Source organism: Arachis hypogaea, chromosome 8, assembly GCF_003086295.3.
Source record: "Arachis hypogaea cultivar Tifrunner chromosome 8, arahy.Tifrunner.gnm2.J5K5, whole genome shotgun sequence".
Taxonomy (NCBI): Eukaryota; Viridiplantae; Streptophyta; class Magnoliopsida; order Fabales; family Fabaceae; genus Arachis; species Arachis hypogaea.
This window is the reverse complement of record NC_092043.1, coordinates 29,981,709-29,997,524: the sequence shown is the minus strand read 5'-3', so window position 1 is coordinate 29,997,524 and position 15,816 is coordinate 29,981,709. Positions and strand designations below refer to the sequence as shown.

The window sequence follows — 15,816 nt, the reverse complement described above, 5'->3', positions numbered from 1 at the left end:
GGTCTTCAATAGAAGCCACATTTGAAGCCGAAGCAATAGCACACTAATTATACATGCTTTGATAGAGAAGACAATATCATTGTTACGCATAATACTAAAAAAGTGAACAAACACTTATTAAAAAATATCTTGGAAGTCAATAGAGAAAATTAAACTAACCGCATTTAAAACACGATTCTCAACACGTTCAATCAGCTTTAACATAAACTCATGTGTAGAAACTTTAAAAACATTACACGCGGGGCATATTGTGTCACTCTCAACGGGCTGAGGATCAACCATGAATACCAATTTTTTCCCTATCAATTTGTACAAAAAATCGGATGCATCCAAGTGAAATTCTTCATTCTGATAATAGAAGAATAAAGAAATCAGTATCTGAATATACAGAAAAAAAAGAATAGAATATCAAACCCAAAAAATCAAAGACACAGAAAGAAAACAAATTAAAGAGTAGTAACAATACACATGACGTATCTTTAAGATACAAATTAAAGAAACCATCAATTGATATCACACCAGAGAGAATTTTACAGAATTTTTTACTTTTAATCACAACAATTTTTTTTACATTAAATGAATAAAGATATATCATTTAACAGGTAAAAATATAAGAGATAAAGAGTTCCAGCCAAGAGAACATGGTGAAAAAAAAAAGCAGAACATCAACATTAGTAATTTATTGAATTAAATTTCCAATAAAAAATACAACATCAATAATTCAAAGAATAGAAACTAACTTAGCATCATAAATGAAATTAAAATAAATGTCTTATTTTCTAATAAAGTTAAGAATGTGACCTGCAAGACATAAAAAATTTTAAAAATAAAAATACCACTAACAAAAAAAAACACACACACACAACCAACTCCTAAATACATTACCGATTCCAAGAGAAACAACTCACTCATCAGTTTTAGATTATAAACAATAAATAACTAAATGTTAAACATATCCAACTAAAATTCAAGTGGGGTATAATAACACAGATAAGAATAAATTCCTCACTAATTTTATTTCAATATTAGTTGTAAAAAATACAAATTTTCAGTATTACTTATAGCACCATATGAAATAAATGAGTTGTTATCAAAACCTATATCTGAATAGTTCACAATTTTTAGATAAATTATACGCATCAATGTAACAAATAAATAATAAATTAATCTCGTTTAGAAGTAACTCGTGAAGAAGCTAGCCAAGATAAAGGAGCCATCATCTCTTAAAACCTCAGAACATTTTCGCCCTATTAAGGGTTGCACATCTCCATCATGAAAAATTAATGCATTGCAACCACCAGCGTAATTAACATAAACTTTTACTTTGTATCTACAATAACAAAATAATAGTAAAGATATTTTAAAATAATCCAAAAGCCCTAAACTAACCCGAAAATTTACTAATTAAACAATATAAATAGAAATGAACATAGCTCAAAAGATAAACTCAAAACTTCATCGGACCAATGTGTCAAGTAAAGGTGACAAAAGAGCTTAGATTGGTCGGTATCTATTTTTTCACCACACAAACAAATTGAGTACCACCAATTTCTATCATTAGAGATAGATGTGATTGTACCAGCCAACAGAATAGAAGAATCCTACAATTTGTTGAATTTTATGATCCAAAAGAAACGAAAGAAACATGAGAAAAATAATTAAATTGAATCCAAACAGCATGCTTAATATCATTTATATTTATACAAAATCAATCTAAACTATTTTGTACCAGCTTTGTAAGGTTATACGCAGCACCCAAAGCCTCCATATCAACTTCAACAGATTTCATGTTATCAGAAGTAACTGAGATTCTACTACCAAGAGATGATATTTTATCATGAAGCTGCAGAGTTTGAATGACATCCTCATAAATCGGTGAAAATATAGTTGGTGGGAGAAGTCTCTACACAAAATATTAATTGATCAAGATAGAAATAAAAAAAGAAAAACAAAAAAAGCATGGTAACTATATGTCTTTGAAAGAACAAAAGATCAATTCACGGTAAACAAAGTCCAAAGTAAAAGTATGAAATGGAACTACTAACACTGGAAACAAGATCTGTCTTAAATTTGATTTTTTTTATTAACAGAAGGATCAAGGCCCAAAACAAAAACCAATTACGCTGGAAACACTCTCACACTCTTTCTTCTACCTCTGTCATCAGCAAGAATAGGCATCAAGAAAGGGGGTGGAGCTGCAAAACAGAGAAGGCCAGTTGGGAGTGACTGAGCTTGCTTTGCCAGTACATCTGCACAAAAGTTAGCTTCGCAAAATATGTGTTTAATAGACACATAAGTCATTTTGCTGCGGAGATCCTCAATGGCCTTAATCAGAGAAAACATATGGTGGTGGCTACTAGATGACCCGTCAATTAGTTTCAACGCACAGAAAAAATCAGTCTCTATCTGTAATTTGTTGATTCCCAGCTCCACTGCTAGCTTCATCCCGGTGTAGATGGCCCAAATTTCTGCAGACGTTATAGTGACTCTTCCGATCTTCATCATGAAGCCCGCCACGAGGTTACCATCTCCATTACGAAAGAGGCCACCGCAAGTTTCAGAACCAACGGGTTGGATGACTGAGCCGTCAACATTTAGCTTTATGCACCCATCCACTGGAGGTTCCCAACCGACTAGGTAAGCTTTAGTAGGGTTGAGAATTTTTTTACTGCTCTTAGTGAGGTTCATCAAATTGTTGTATTGTTCTGCCAAATAACTAGAAAGATTATGCACATGAGAGCTGGTAGAGATTTTCGAATTGAAAATTAAATCATTCTGGGCTTTCCAAATATTGTTGCATACAGTAACAAAAAGGATAGGCCAAGGAGTCCCACTAATTTTTTGAGTGATATTGAAGAGATTTATCTTTAGCCAATCTTACAAAGGTTGATTAAAGAAACCTCGGGGAAGAACACTGGTTGACCTGCTAGTCCAGACACTGCGGGCATAGGGACAGTCACGCAGCACGTGGAGCAGAGTCTCTTCATGATCCGGACATCTGGGACAACTTCCAACCATGGTAAGACCTCTTGTCCTTCTCTTGGAATTTGTAAGAAGAGCATTATGGTAGATTAGCCAAGTGAAAGCTTGTAATCTTTGAGGAACTTTAATTTTCCAACACAATTTAAAATTTGTGTCTGATTCTCCATCTCCATTGTAATAAGTAGAATACGTTGATTTGATAGAAAATTCTCCATTAGTAGAGGGTAACCAGCTAATATAATCTGCACCAAGAGAGTAGTGAGGGGCTTTTAGCGTGCGAATAATATTAGAAATATCTTCAGGAAAATAGCTATTTATCATTTCCCAATTCCACTCCCCATCCCCATTAGTAAAACTTGAGAGCTTCTCAGCTATTCTATCTGCAGCGATAGGGCATAAAGATACATCTTTTAGGCTGGTAATTCCCGGAACCCAATGATCAGTCCAAACTGCAATAGATTGTCCATCCCCAATTCTCCAGATCAAATTCCTTTGAAATTGGTTCCAGACTTTTACGATCCCTTTCCAAGCGTTTGAGCAGTTGGATTTTTGATGGACTTTGGGAATCAAGTTCTCACCACAGCTGTACTTGGCTTTGAAAACTTTAACCCACAAGTTATCAGATTTTGTCATGAGTCCCCAAGCGAGTTTCATGAGAAAAATGTTATTTGTTTCTTGATCTTTGCGAATGCCTAACCCGCCTTGATCTTTCGGTTTACACACGGTGTCCCAGTTCAGAGGGTAAATTTTCCTATCTTGATCACTTGAACCTCAAAGGAAATCCCGACAAATCTTGTCAATCTTGTTGCAGACTTCGATTGGAACCTTCATAGTTTGCATAACATAACTTGGAATAGAAGACAAAACGGATTGAACAAGCGTTGCTCTTCCTGCCATGGATAAGGTCTTCATGTTCCAACTAGAGAGCTTGGCTTGCATCTTGTCGATGATATGTTGAAAATGTTTTTTACTACACTTCTCATGGATCAGCGGAATGCCTAAGTATTTTCCCAAATTGCCAGTGAGGGAAATCTCTAGCTCTCGGCTAAGCTCTTCTCTGACATTGTGGTTCACATTTTTGGAAAAGAAAACACACGACTTATTGAGGCTGACTTTTTGTCCTGAAGATTCACAGAAAAATTTTAGTGCCTCCTTGACAACACCAACTTGGTCCCGGTTAGCTTGCGCAAAAAGGACTATGTCGTCTGCAAAACAAAGATGAGAAAGATTAGGGCCATTATTCCTAGACAACTTTATAGGTTTTCATTTTTTATTTTCAATAAAAGAAAGGATAAGATGTGATAGTCTTTCAACACAAAGTACAAAAAGATAGGGTGAGAGAGGATCTCCCTGTCTTATTCCTCTGGATGGTGTAAAGGCCTCAGAAGGAGATACATTCCAAAGAAGGCTCATACTAGGAGACAAAATACAGAACTCAATGAGCGTAATGATTTCTTCCGGTATTCCAATATCCCTAAGCGTGTCAATAATAAACAGCCAGTTTAATCTATCATACGTTTTCTCTAAATCTATCTTTATGGCCATAAGTCTTGTACCTCCATTCCTGGTCCTCATAGTATGAACAACTTTCTGTGCAACTAAAATATTATCCGCATTAACTCTGCCTGGGACAAAGCTAGCTTGGGTATTAGCAATCAAACTGTTCAAGTGAAGTTTCAATCTGTCAGTAATAATTTTTGTAACAATTTTATAACACACATTACAGAGACTAATAGGCCTAAAATGAGTAAAATTTTCAGGGGAATGGATCTTAGGAATAATAGAACAGTTAACTACTTTAATGATTACAATCACATGATCATCAGAACAGTTAACTACTTTAAATGTACCAACATTTGGTCTATTTCTAACTTTTTTTCGGTCTACTTTAAACACAACTTCCTTTTCAATTACATAATCAAAGAATGGTGGATAAGGGGTTGCATACACAACCTATAATTAACCAGAAAAGTATAAAATACAAATGAAGTCAACCAAAATAAATGAATGTCACTCAAAAGACCAAATATCATTAATAAATGAAAAAGTATAAAATATGTGTTTTGGTATTATGAAATATATATCTATACCGAGTGCTCAGCATCAAAATCCCGAAGAACTTCAATGAGCTTTTTCTTGAATAAGAGCGCTGTGGAACGATCATACAAAACAAATCTAGCACTTCCAGTAGCATCCTCAACATCTACTAAAACCTTGTACCTAAATTAAGACATAAAATAATTATAAGATCTTTTAACAATGAACTAATTTCACATATAAATTATATAACAGAAGGCTATAACTAAGCTTCATTCGAGCTTATTAGGGATTTTTATTTTGTCAGGAGAGAGAATACTATACAGTTTACCTATGCGGGTTTTGGGATATTTTTCATTTCACTTTTCAATAAAATGAACCAACCAATTAAAATTTTTTCTGATAAAAACTTTTATGTGGGAGACCGATTGGACCAAAACACACTGAACAATGTCAAAAGAGCATTTCATCTAGATTACAGCAGCAACAGTGACTCTTCCTCACCTGATGTTATGATATTGTCCGGGTCTGAACCATCCGAGCTTCAAGACTCATCAGATGAGGATGAAGATTCAACAATGGAGGGTAATAAACCTAACAATCCAATAATTATGTCTGATGAAACCAATTCAATCATTGAGTTGAGCGAAGACAGTTCTGAAAGAGAAGAAATATCTGACCATAGGTAATGTGACACTTAATTTATGTATTTATCCATAAATTTTATTTCTAGATAACATTGAGATAAATTTTAGGATGGAGACTAACAATTTAAACAATCCTTAAGCAGGTACAATCCACAGATTTTCTATAGAAAGAGATTGACAAGTACTGACGTGACCGGAAGTAGATTGGTAAATTCATTCTAAATAATTCATATCAATTTTATGCTAACACATCAAATTTTGATTATCCATTTGCGATACATAACCTTAATAATTTCTCCCAAAACACTAACAGTGCTTCATTTCTTGCAGTACCTAGGTGCTAGTTTTGCTGCACATCTCACTCTATTTGGACATGGTTCAATTTGGCAAATCACTGGTCCATCATCTAGCGGAGACAACAATGTCTTTTTTTCCGTCTACTCAAAAGTCAAGGAAGAAATACAAAGTGGAAATTCGGGGTGGATTGGGCCAAATGTTGTCAAACTTATAACTTGAAGGAAAATGACACCATTATCCTAAAGATGGACTCCTTGCAAAACTGCCGAATAGATCTGACAATTCAAAAATCTTAAAACTTGTGGGTGATTGTGATCCTAAAATTTACATTCACTATATTTTGAACTCATGAAGTGTATTGTTAATATTATAGTGTTTTCAATGTCTATGTTATTATGAAGTGACAAAGTTTGTATGTATAAGTCAAAATTTGCTGGTCTTTCTGAGTATAGAAAACTTCATGGATTGAATGGTCTAGCGCATGTTGTTGCTGCTGATCTTTACATTATAACATGATGCAAAAAATTTTTACCTATTTACAATTTACATATTCAACATATATTGAAAAAATGGATTCAGCAGTAATTGGGTAAAATATAGTGAATACAACATTCATTATATTAAAAAAAACAATGATTCCGTATACAGTGACAATGAGAACAGAATTATTATTATAAAATATATAATCAAACTTACTCTACAATAAATCAACTAATCAAAATTTTGTGCCATTAATGTCAAAATTATGTATTCACAGAACTGGGTATTTGACTCTCAAATTGACATGAGAGAGAGCCAATAAAATCCAAATATTTTTTAAATTACTTTGTCTAATAAAAAAATAATCAGTCAAATAGAAAATCATGACTGACTTTGTGGTGTACATATATCCTTGTCATCATTTTAACAAAGAATGAACTTTTTTAATACCTAAGTTACATTAGCCATTATAGACAAAATACACCTAAGAAATCCATCAAAACAAAAGAAATGGCCAAAAGATCACTTCTAACATGTTCAATATAGATATATCAAGAAAGTATAAATCAATTTAGCAACACATGAATATTCAGTCATCTAAATACCATAAAGCATTCACTTGGCAAAACCACATAAGTTAAGGAATAAACTAAATTGTGGAAGGAGAGATTTTGATATCATTAAAGAGCTACTGCATTTTATTGAATTTCAAAGAAATAAGTACAAACATAAAGGGTCAAATAGCTAATTTGCCTAGTAGCTAAGGATATTGTGTCCACACCATATCACTTAATCTATTACATAAGAAAGATACCAAAAAAAAAATCCAAACAACTTATACAAAACATGAAAACACACACATATTCTCATCCACTACAATCCAATGCATAAAATGCTATTACATGGACACAACCAAAATACCTAATGCCCTAGATTAGTCCTAATCAATAGCTCTAGTTAACTGCCATGGGCAGCCACCTCAATTAATCCCATGTCCAGAGGAGCCATCATTTCCCGAGCCACGAGACTCAACAGCTTCATCAAATTGCAGCCTCAAGGATCTTCTCAACCTCTTCAATGAAGGCTTCACATCTATCTCAGCATCAAGAGAGCCTTGATAAAGGCTAACCACATACTCCTAGTATAAACAATTGCATAAAAATATAAACCTAATTAGAGAGATAATTAATAAGTTCTAATCAAAGGAACTTGATCAGAAAATTAAGCGCCTTGTAAAAAAAAATTGGCAACACTACTCACCTCTTCACTTTCATCAACTTCATCACATGAATTTTTAGAACTATTTGCTTCATTTAACTTATCCACCACAGCATCACCAGACTTCCTCTTGAGGAGAGGACACTATTAAATGACACAACATATTAGGTTCAATTTAAACACAACTCAAAAAAGAGTGAAAAGTAATACAGAAAAAATAATAGAAGAAACTGCAAGTATGGAACCTTAGCATCTTCATCAGCTCCCAAGTCAATAACACTTGATTTTGGTTGGGTACATTGAGGTGAACCAGCAAAGAGCTCAGAGCAGCTGGAAGGAGTCAATCTCAAATTCGGTGATTTGGTAACCTTAGAGGGTTTCCCAAATGATCCTCTCCTTTTGGTACAAACCCAGCCTTGGATAATACAAAGCACATCCGATATAAGACATGAATAAAGGTGGAACAACCAAAAAATGAAAAATTTAAGAAAGAATTTATTAAAATAAAACAATAGGTGTAAATTCCGTTTTATACATTTTTAGGACTCAAATCTGAACTAGAGAGCTCAAACATTCCAAGTATTGCAGCATCATCACAAACACACCTCACTGGATAAGTCCCTTTGAATTTCTCCATCCCAACAGGCCTACTAAGAACCTTGAACAGCATAGTTTTTTCAACAATTTCTTGGAATATAGGAGGAGACTGTATGCCAAACACAACCTACGAACAATATAAAACAGACACAACAGAAAAAATGAATCGGTAGAAACTAAAAGATAAGAAAACTCTTTAACAATAAAATCAGCACATAAAAAGAATATAGCATTCGAGTGACTTACATCAACATCCTTAAGATGTTGTTCAAACAGTTGGGCACAAGTCTTATTCAGTAGGTAACTTGCCTATCGATTAAAGAGGACAAAAATAGAAACACCAATGGAATCCTCAACCAACATCTTCACTCTAAACCTGGATTTTTTTAAGATGCACATAAATACTAGCCTAAGGTTAACAACTACGCAGAAATAATTCACTATTTAACAAAGCACAAAAGAAGCATTGTAAAATATTTATACCTAGGAGTCACATTTGTAACATGGATGTTGTAAAATTGACAAAAGTAAATCCCAGATTCTGCATGAACACCTCTGCCACACACACAAGCAGAGTACCACTAAGGACCATCCTTAACTATTTCAGCTATCTTTGTTAGTATAACAAAAGTTTCAGCCTAAAAATATAAGACCAGGTCTATAAATGTTAAGACATTATAACCAAAGATAGTTTCAATACAAACTAAAACTGAAAAACCTAAAATAAATACTAACAACATAGTATTTTCAAGTACAAAGGAGGAAAAAAGCATTAATATCGTTCCAAAACAAAGCAGTATTTACTAAGGAATAGAAAAATAAAATTTAACACAAATTATCAAGAGTAAACATGATAAAAAAAATTAAAGTGGTTCCAACCCAGTTGTTATCATCAAGCGACTTCACAGTATACCTAGGTGTGAGCTTCATAAATCTTCTTCTATTCCAATATTTTTTCCAGATCCAACAATGCCAATGGGTTGGGATGCACTAACTCCATGTAAAATAGAACTGTTAACAAATACAGCACCAACTTAAATAAGTAAACAATGACATCAACAACAACAAAAAACACAACAAAAACTACATGTACAAAAATACCTTTTTTCGAAAAGCTGCCACCTCTGGGATGTCAAGATTAAATCTAAGCTTTGATGCAAACATAACATTCTGAAGTCCAACTTTACCTTATATATATATACATTGGTTACAGGAATATAGTGGTAAAACCAAGTGAACTTGGATAACTAACACACCTGAAATGAAATTTACATGATACAAATCTCTAAAAACCTTAACTTTGGCAAGCTGTAAAACCACAACTAGCTGTTCAGCATACCCAGAAGACAGAAATCGATTAAGTTCGTCAACATATTCACCAAATAAGGCACACCGAATCCTGTGACTGAAAACAACCAACAAAATCACCTACACTATTAGAAACTTGACTATACAAACTTATCAAAAACAAAAAAGAATCCCAATAAGAGGAAGAGGTAGAAATTAAAGAACGCTAACTCATTTTCAGCAAGTTCCATCACAGCCATCTTCATCTTCTTTCCATCTTTGTCATATTCTTTCTCTTCCGACACAGAGACCAACAGACCCACCACATCTGAAATAAATATTAAAAAAACTATTAGGAAATAATGACAACAAAGCAATATTCTACAAATCACAAAGAAACAAGACTGCAATCATTCCAGACAAAAAAAGTATGAGCAAATAGCACAACATACCAACTAAGAAATCGGAATCCTCTTTGGTTTCCAAAATTTCAGTGAATGGAGAGATTGTAAGAGTAGATTTTGGAATAAAATCGCAGATAGCATCCCTGACAGTGGTCCTGAATTGGACAATCAACTTAAACTGATGCCTAGTGGCCCTATAAGATCCTTGGTTTGGCACAACAGAGAAGAGCTTTATTACATATACTCGACCCTCGGAGAGAAGTTGTTTAAACCTACAAATCATAGTCTTCTGAACAGTAGCTTGTATCTTGCACCCCTACCAATCAACATAAATTATACTAAAAATCTGATAAATGACAAATCAAATACTGAGAAAAACAAATTTAAATGAAACAAAATTTCAGACCTCGATATAAAAAAGCCAAGGAGAAACACATCTAAATACAAAAAACAAATAGCCAAAAAATTTTAATAGATTTAGACCACTATTACTTACAGATTCATCAACCAAAATCATCTCCATGGAATTTGGGAGAAGCTGACCAGTGAAAGTAGGAACAGTCCAAAGCCTAATCACCCTAACTTTGAGATTCCATGCTTCCTTCTCAAGATTAATCTTATTAACCATATCCATGGCAGTTGTCATATTGAAATACAATTAAAGGGATGAAAGAGAAAACAGATTTCAGTCAATCAAACAGCAACTAAGAACACATACAACAGCAACATGAATGTGAGAAAAATCTGTCATGATCAATGGGTTCTGCCTTTATTTATAAACACAAATCAATTGAGTAATTTGAATTTTGAAATCCATAGAACCCTTATTTTGGGAGGAAAAAAAGAAGCAAGGTAGACATTTGAAAGATATTGGTGTTGATTGACCTTAGATATCAATCAAAAGATATTTGCGGGCCCCACTAAATAATCCTATATATAGGACCTAAGCCAACAACAATTGATACACAAATAAGGTGTATAAATGGTAAGCTATATTAACCCTAAGTTATCTTCTATATAAATTGTAAGTTAATAGGAGAAGAGAGGATGGGATGAGAAGATGATGAGAGAGAAGAGAGAGATAACAAAGACAACATGAGGTAACACCTAGAGAAAAGGGAGAACTAAAAATAAAAAGAAAACCTATGCATAGATTTAGGAGTGATATACTTAGATGAGAACACCTTTTAGTATAGACATCATTATTTGATTAGGCTTCTTATATAATTATATTTCCAATGGAAAATATATCACATTCCCAGTGAAGATACACACAAGATAATTATCTATCTATGTAATGAAATACCAAAAAACAAAGTGGCCATCAATAAAGTTCAAAAATTATGGTCAAAACAAAAAAAGATATACAATCAATGAATGAACGTATAAACAAAAGAGAGTAACAAATAGGAGCATCCATCTCCACCTATGAGCAGTAACTGGAAACACTGATCATTTTAGGGTTAAAAACAAAACAATAGCTGCATACAGTTACTTACAGATGATGTGCCATCAGGATTTCTGACAGTCCTCCATCGCACGATATTGCTCTCCAAGTGTATGCATTTCTTAGCTCCAGACTCATCAGTTACAAAGGTATCCTCTTCCACGTATGTTTTACGATCAAATGGTTTTGGGTCAACACCCATAATATTAGAAACTTTAATCATGTTCATCTGTCCCATGGATAAAGAGAAAGGAGTTTAACATTGAAATTCAACATCTTTTTACAAAAATTCAATGCACCTATGGAAACCATTTCATTATTTACATAAGATCCTTTAAAATGACATAGCTTCATAAATTGCATCCATCATCCTAACATTATCAGATATGAGATAGTTTGATGTTAAAAAGTCCCTCATATAAGTTCCCTTTTGCCCAAATATGTCATCAGAAAGTGATCATGAAGGAACTTTTTAAGAATACAACTACTTTTATCATTTTAAACTGCATACTTTTCACTTTGGCACCTTAAATATTGCACCAAAAATCATAAAGGCATCATATGCCAAAAGAAGAATAAGAACTCTTATCCAACCACCCAAAGTCAAAGTTAAATTCAAATTAATATATAAACCATAGGCTTCCACATAAATTATGCCAGACCTTTTCTGGAAGAGCTGGAGGTGGTTGCAGTGGAACCTCTAACTCCAATGGTGGTCTAAGTGGTTTCTCTTTAGTTTTCATCTCATAATTTTCCTCTTCTGACCCATACCTATGATCTTTATCTGCAAGTATATCCTCTGGCCTCAGGCCTTTTTCATAGCCCTTTTCTTCAACAGGGGGTCTCTGAGGCAGGAGATTACTTTGATTTTTCATTTGCAAAATTTTAAGCAACACAAAGACAAACTAAATATATCAGTTATTGGTAGCAGGCACTCACATTTGAGTCAAGTTTAATGTCATGATGAACTGTATATCCATCCTCCTCTTCATCATCGTCAAAATCCCCAAATACATCACGAATTTTAGGAGCAGAATCACGAATTTGATCTTTGTCCTCTCGGGGAGATCCACTGTCAATATAGAAATTAAAAGTTTAAAATTGTCATAGAATCTCACAGCATCCCAAAAAGCCTTATTATCCCTAGGTTTTAAACAAATTTTTTGTTCTATTTATCCAGTAACTGAAAGCAATTTCCTAAATCCACACCAAGGCGGCAATGTAAGGTAACAGAAGACATTCACATACAAAACCTATACGACAAACCATAAACAAAAGCAGAACAAATCACCGGTTTAATCAAATGTGAGATGACAGGAAAAACCTAGGCAGCAATTCCTCCACAATACCAGTGGTCAATACTTGGTATGATAGAACCAAAGCAAAAAAAGAAAGTATTCAGAATAGAGTGAAATCCTAGATTAGTCATGGTCCTAGTAGTCAATAGTATTTTTCTTCTCCATAACTATGCAATTGCTTCTCCATGGTGCCTCTGGCATCGCTCTCTTCTTCGCTCTGATCAACAACCTCCACTTTCACCTCCTGCGAAGTCTGATCCCTCTCGGCTTCGCTCTCTCCATGATCAGGATCATCCCCCTCCCCTTCGCTCTCGTTTTCCACCTCGCCGTGACCCTCCACATCCACCTCAGCTTCTCCTTCCCCCTCAACCTCGGGCTCCACACCTCCCTCGCCTTCGTCCTATTCAAGATTCAATAATTCCAAATTCAAATTCAGATTCAAAAAAAATGAAATTCAGAGATTGTTGCAGTTATAGTTATAGTTACGAAGGCGCTTCACTTCTCCTCCTCCACCCATCTTCTTCTTCGCCGATGACTGAACCTTCCCTCCCTTTTGCTCCCTGCGTGTGTGTTTCTTCCCCCTTTTTTTATTTCTCTCCGTCGTTATTCCTCTTTGCTGTTTTTTTTAGTTTTTGGACCTTTTTGGGTGAAAAATTCCCATGTGGATAATAGTTATAAGGGATACATAAAGAAATTTCTAACACAAAAGATATCCTTACTTATAAAATCATGCAAGAAATCTAAATGGAGTACCTGTGATTATGCTCATCGGGGGCTCCACTGCATACAAACCATGGCGTAGCTTTGCATAGATTGGGAGGATCAAAAAATGAGAAAACCTACATTTACCGGATAGGCATGGGTGGATAATTTTAAAACCATTAACATCTCAAATTAACATCTCAAATTTATACATGTTGAAAACAATTGATTAAAGAATGGAGTCAAACAGACAAATGATCTTATCACCTCTCCCAACCAAAAAAATTAAGATAATCATGTCATAACATGGCCTAGTCATTAGACCTTGCATGCAAGTTAAGCTCACCCAAGATAAAATAAAAAATGTAAACCAATAGTATATAGGGGTCTCTCCATCTTAGTTTATGTGTTTTGTTTTAGAAGTTAATTGTCAGAGTAAGTTAACCTGATTTGTTATTTGTAGTTAGTTAGAGACAGCTGTCAGCAGCTTCTCAGTTGGTAATTTATACAAAGTTGTAAGTAGTTGCACTTTTAAGTGCTACTATTAATACATGGGCCTGATGTGAAACTTACTCAACTCAATACGGACAAGTCTCAACCTTTAGAATCAGCTCATTTTTATCTTTTCTGTCAACTTTCTCACTATTTCCTTCATATGATGTAATAGAAGAGTAAAATACCATTTGAACCAGAAGAAAAAAGACATAATAGATAATACGATCCCCACAATCCATGGAACAGGATAAGGTAGTGGCGCTAGATAGAAACATAGTAGTATTATTACCTCTTTGTAGAAGACACCTTTGACTTTGGAGGCACTCAGCATATGCATTAAGGATCCTGAAAACCAGCCAATTTTAGGTGAATAACACAATTGCATGAAAATAATACAAATTAGAGAAAAATTTTGTTGTAAGACTAAGGCATAAGTCACAATATCGATTATAATAATTAAAAAAATTGCAAACTATCTATGTCTAACTCGACATTTCCATGTTTCATTACCTGTTAAAAAGATTCGCAACCTCTTCACATTCACATGCATTATAGAACTAGATGTCATTCACTTCTTGGGCGGCATTTTTATATAATAGATAAGGAACCTGAACTTCATACTCGAATCTCCCAAAAGATTTTCCACCAAATTTTCTACTTATACAGACAGACCAGGGTTAAATATAGGGATATTTGGAAGTTCTCAACCACCATGTACAGTAGCAGCAAAGTATATACTTCACCCATAAAATAATGTCTACAACGCTTATATTTACAGCTTGCATAATTACTAATTTCACTGTACTCACAATATTGAGTGCAACATAACAACTACGGTTGAATTCCAATAGCCAATACCTAAGCACAAATCCTACAATATTAGGGGCAAGATCACAATTAATAACTAAAATTGTGCTCTACCTCAGACCAGGAAGCATATGAAAAATAAAAAAACCTTAATTACGTTACCGACAATAAACTGAAATCACGATTGCGTGTTCCTAAAAAATCAAACAAAAAGCAATCGGATCGTGGAATTCATGAATTGTTGCAATATGATGAAGGAAAAGGAACAAAAATTAGACCTTTTGACAACGAAAAGGAATCCCTCGACGTCCTTGCGGCTCTGCAAACGGTAATCACAGAAAGAAGAGAGAGAAAGCGTTAGAGAGAGAGAGAGAGATGGAGAATGGAATCGATGAAAGGAAGGAGATTATAAAGGAACGAACCCATTGGGAGAGATCGATGTTGAACTCGTAGAAGGTGAGGTGTGTAGCGGTGATGAGGATTTCCTCGACGAAGGGGTCGATGCGCTGAAGAACAGTGAAGTTGAGGAGCTTGGTGCTGTGCTGGTCGAGATTGGGCATGAGCTTCCCGTTCTGAGACATTATGGAACCGCAAACACAAACCCTAGAATTTTGCGGGTTGGGTTTGGGGTTTGGACGTGTTGTGTGCCTGAGAGTGAGAATGGAAAAGGGGGAATGGAATGGAATGGAATGGAATGGAGAGAGAGAGAGAGAGAGAGAGAGAGAGAGAGAGAGAGAGAGAGAGAGAGAGAGAGAAAGTGTGTGTGTGTGTGTGTGTGTGAGAAACTTAGAAGCGAGAGAGAAGGAGTAGCGCAGAGACAGAAGGAATAAGCTTTACCTTCAACTTACTACTTCTTCATTATTTTATTCCAAATTAACGTGAGATCGACACCTGGCTTAATAAGCCACGCCTATTATACAAGTAATAGATTAGGAACTATTTCATTGGTTTATTTACTATATATTAATCAGGTAATAAATTTTATAGCACTTGAAGACTTGTTCCAGTGTACTCACAAGTTTATGGTTGAAAAATTAAACCATATATATTTATTGGTAGAGACTATATTCAGAATCAGAAAATCTTTTTATTATTTTCTGTATATATGACTTTAATTA

General features: G+C 34.5%; 1 protein-coding gene and 1 pseudogene across 1 annotated transcript; both read right to left on the bottom strand.

The window, feature by feature from the left end:
• Positions 1-9,926: 9,926 nt before the first annotated feature.
• On the bottom strand, positions 9,927-10,595 carry LOC140174699 (uncharacterized). The gene is made up of 3 exons (XM_072200194.1): positions 10,446-10,595; positions 9,998-10,265; positions 9,927-9,949 (listed from the first exon to the last, which is right to left on the bottom strand). Exons 1-3 carry the CDS (start codon positions 10,593-10,595, stop codon positions 9,927-9,929), a joined length of 441 nt encoding a protein of 146 aa, XP_072056295.1.
• A 1,719-nt stretch (positions 10,596-12,314) lies between these two features.
• LOC112705211 (mRNA-decapping enzyme-like protein) lies at positions 12,315-15,381 on the bottom strand (annotated as a pseudogene).
• Positions 15,382-15,816: the final 435 nt, after the last annotated feature.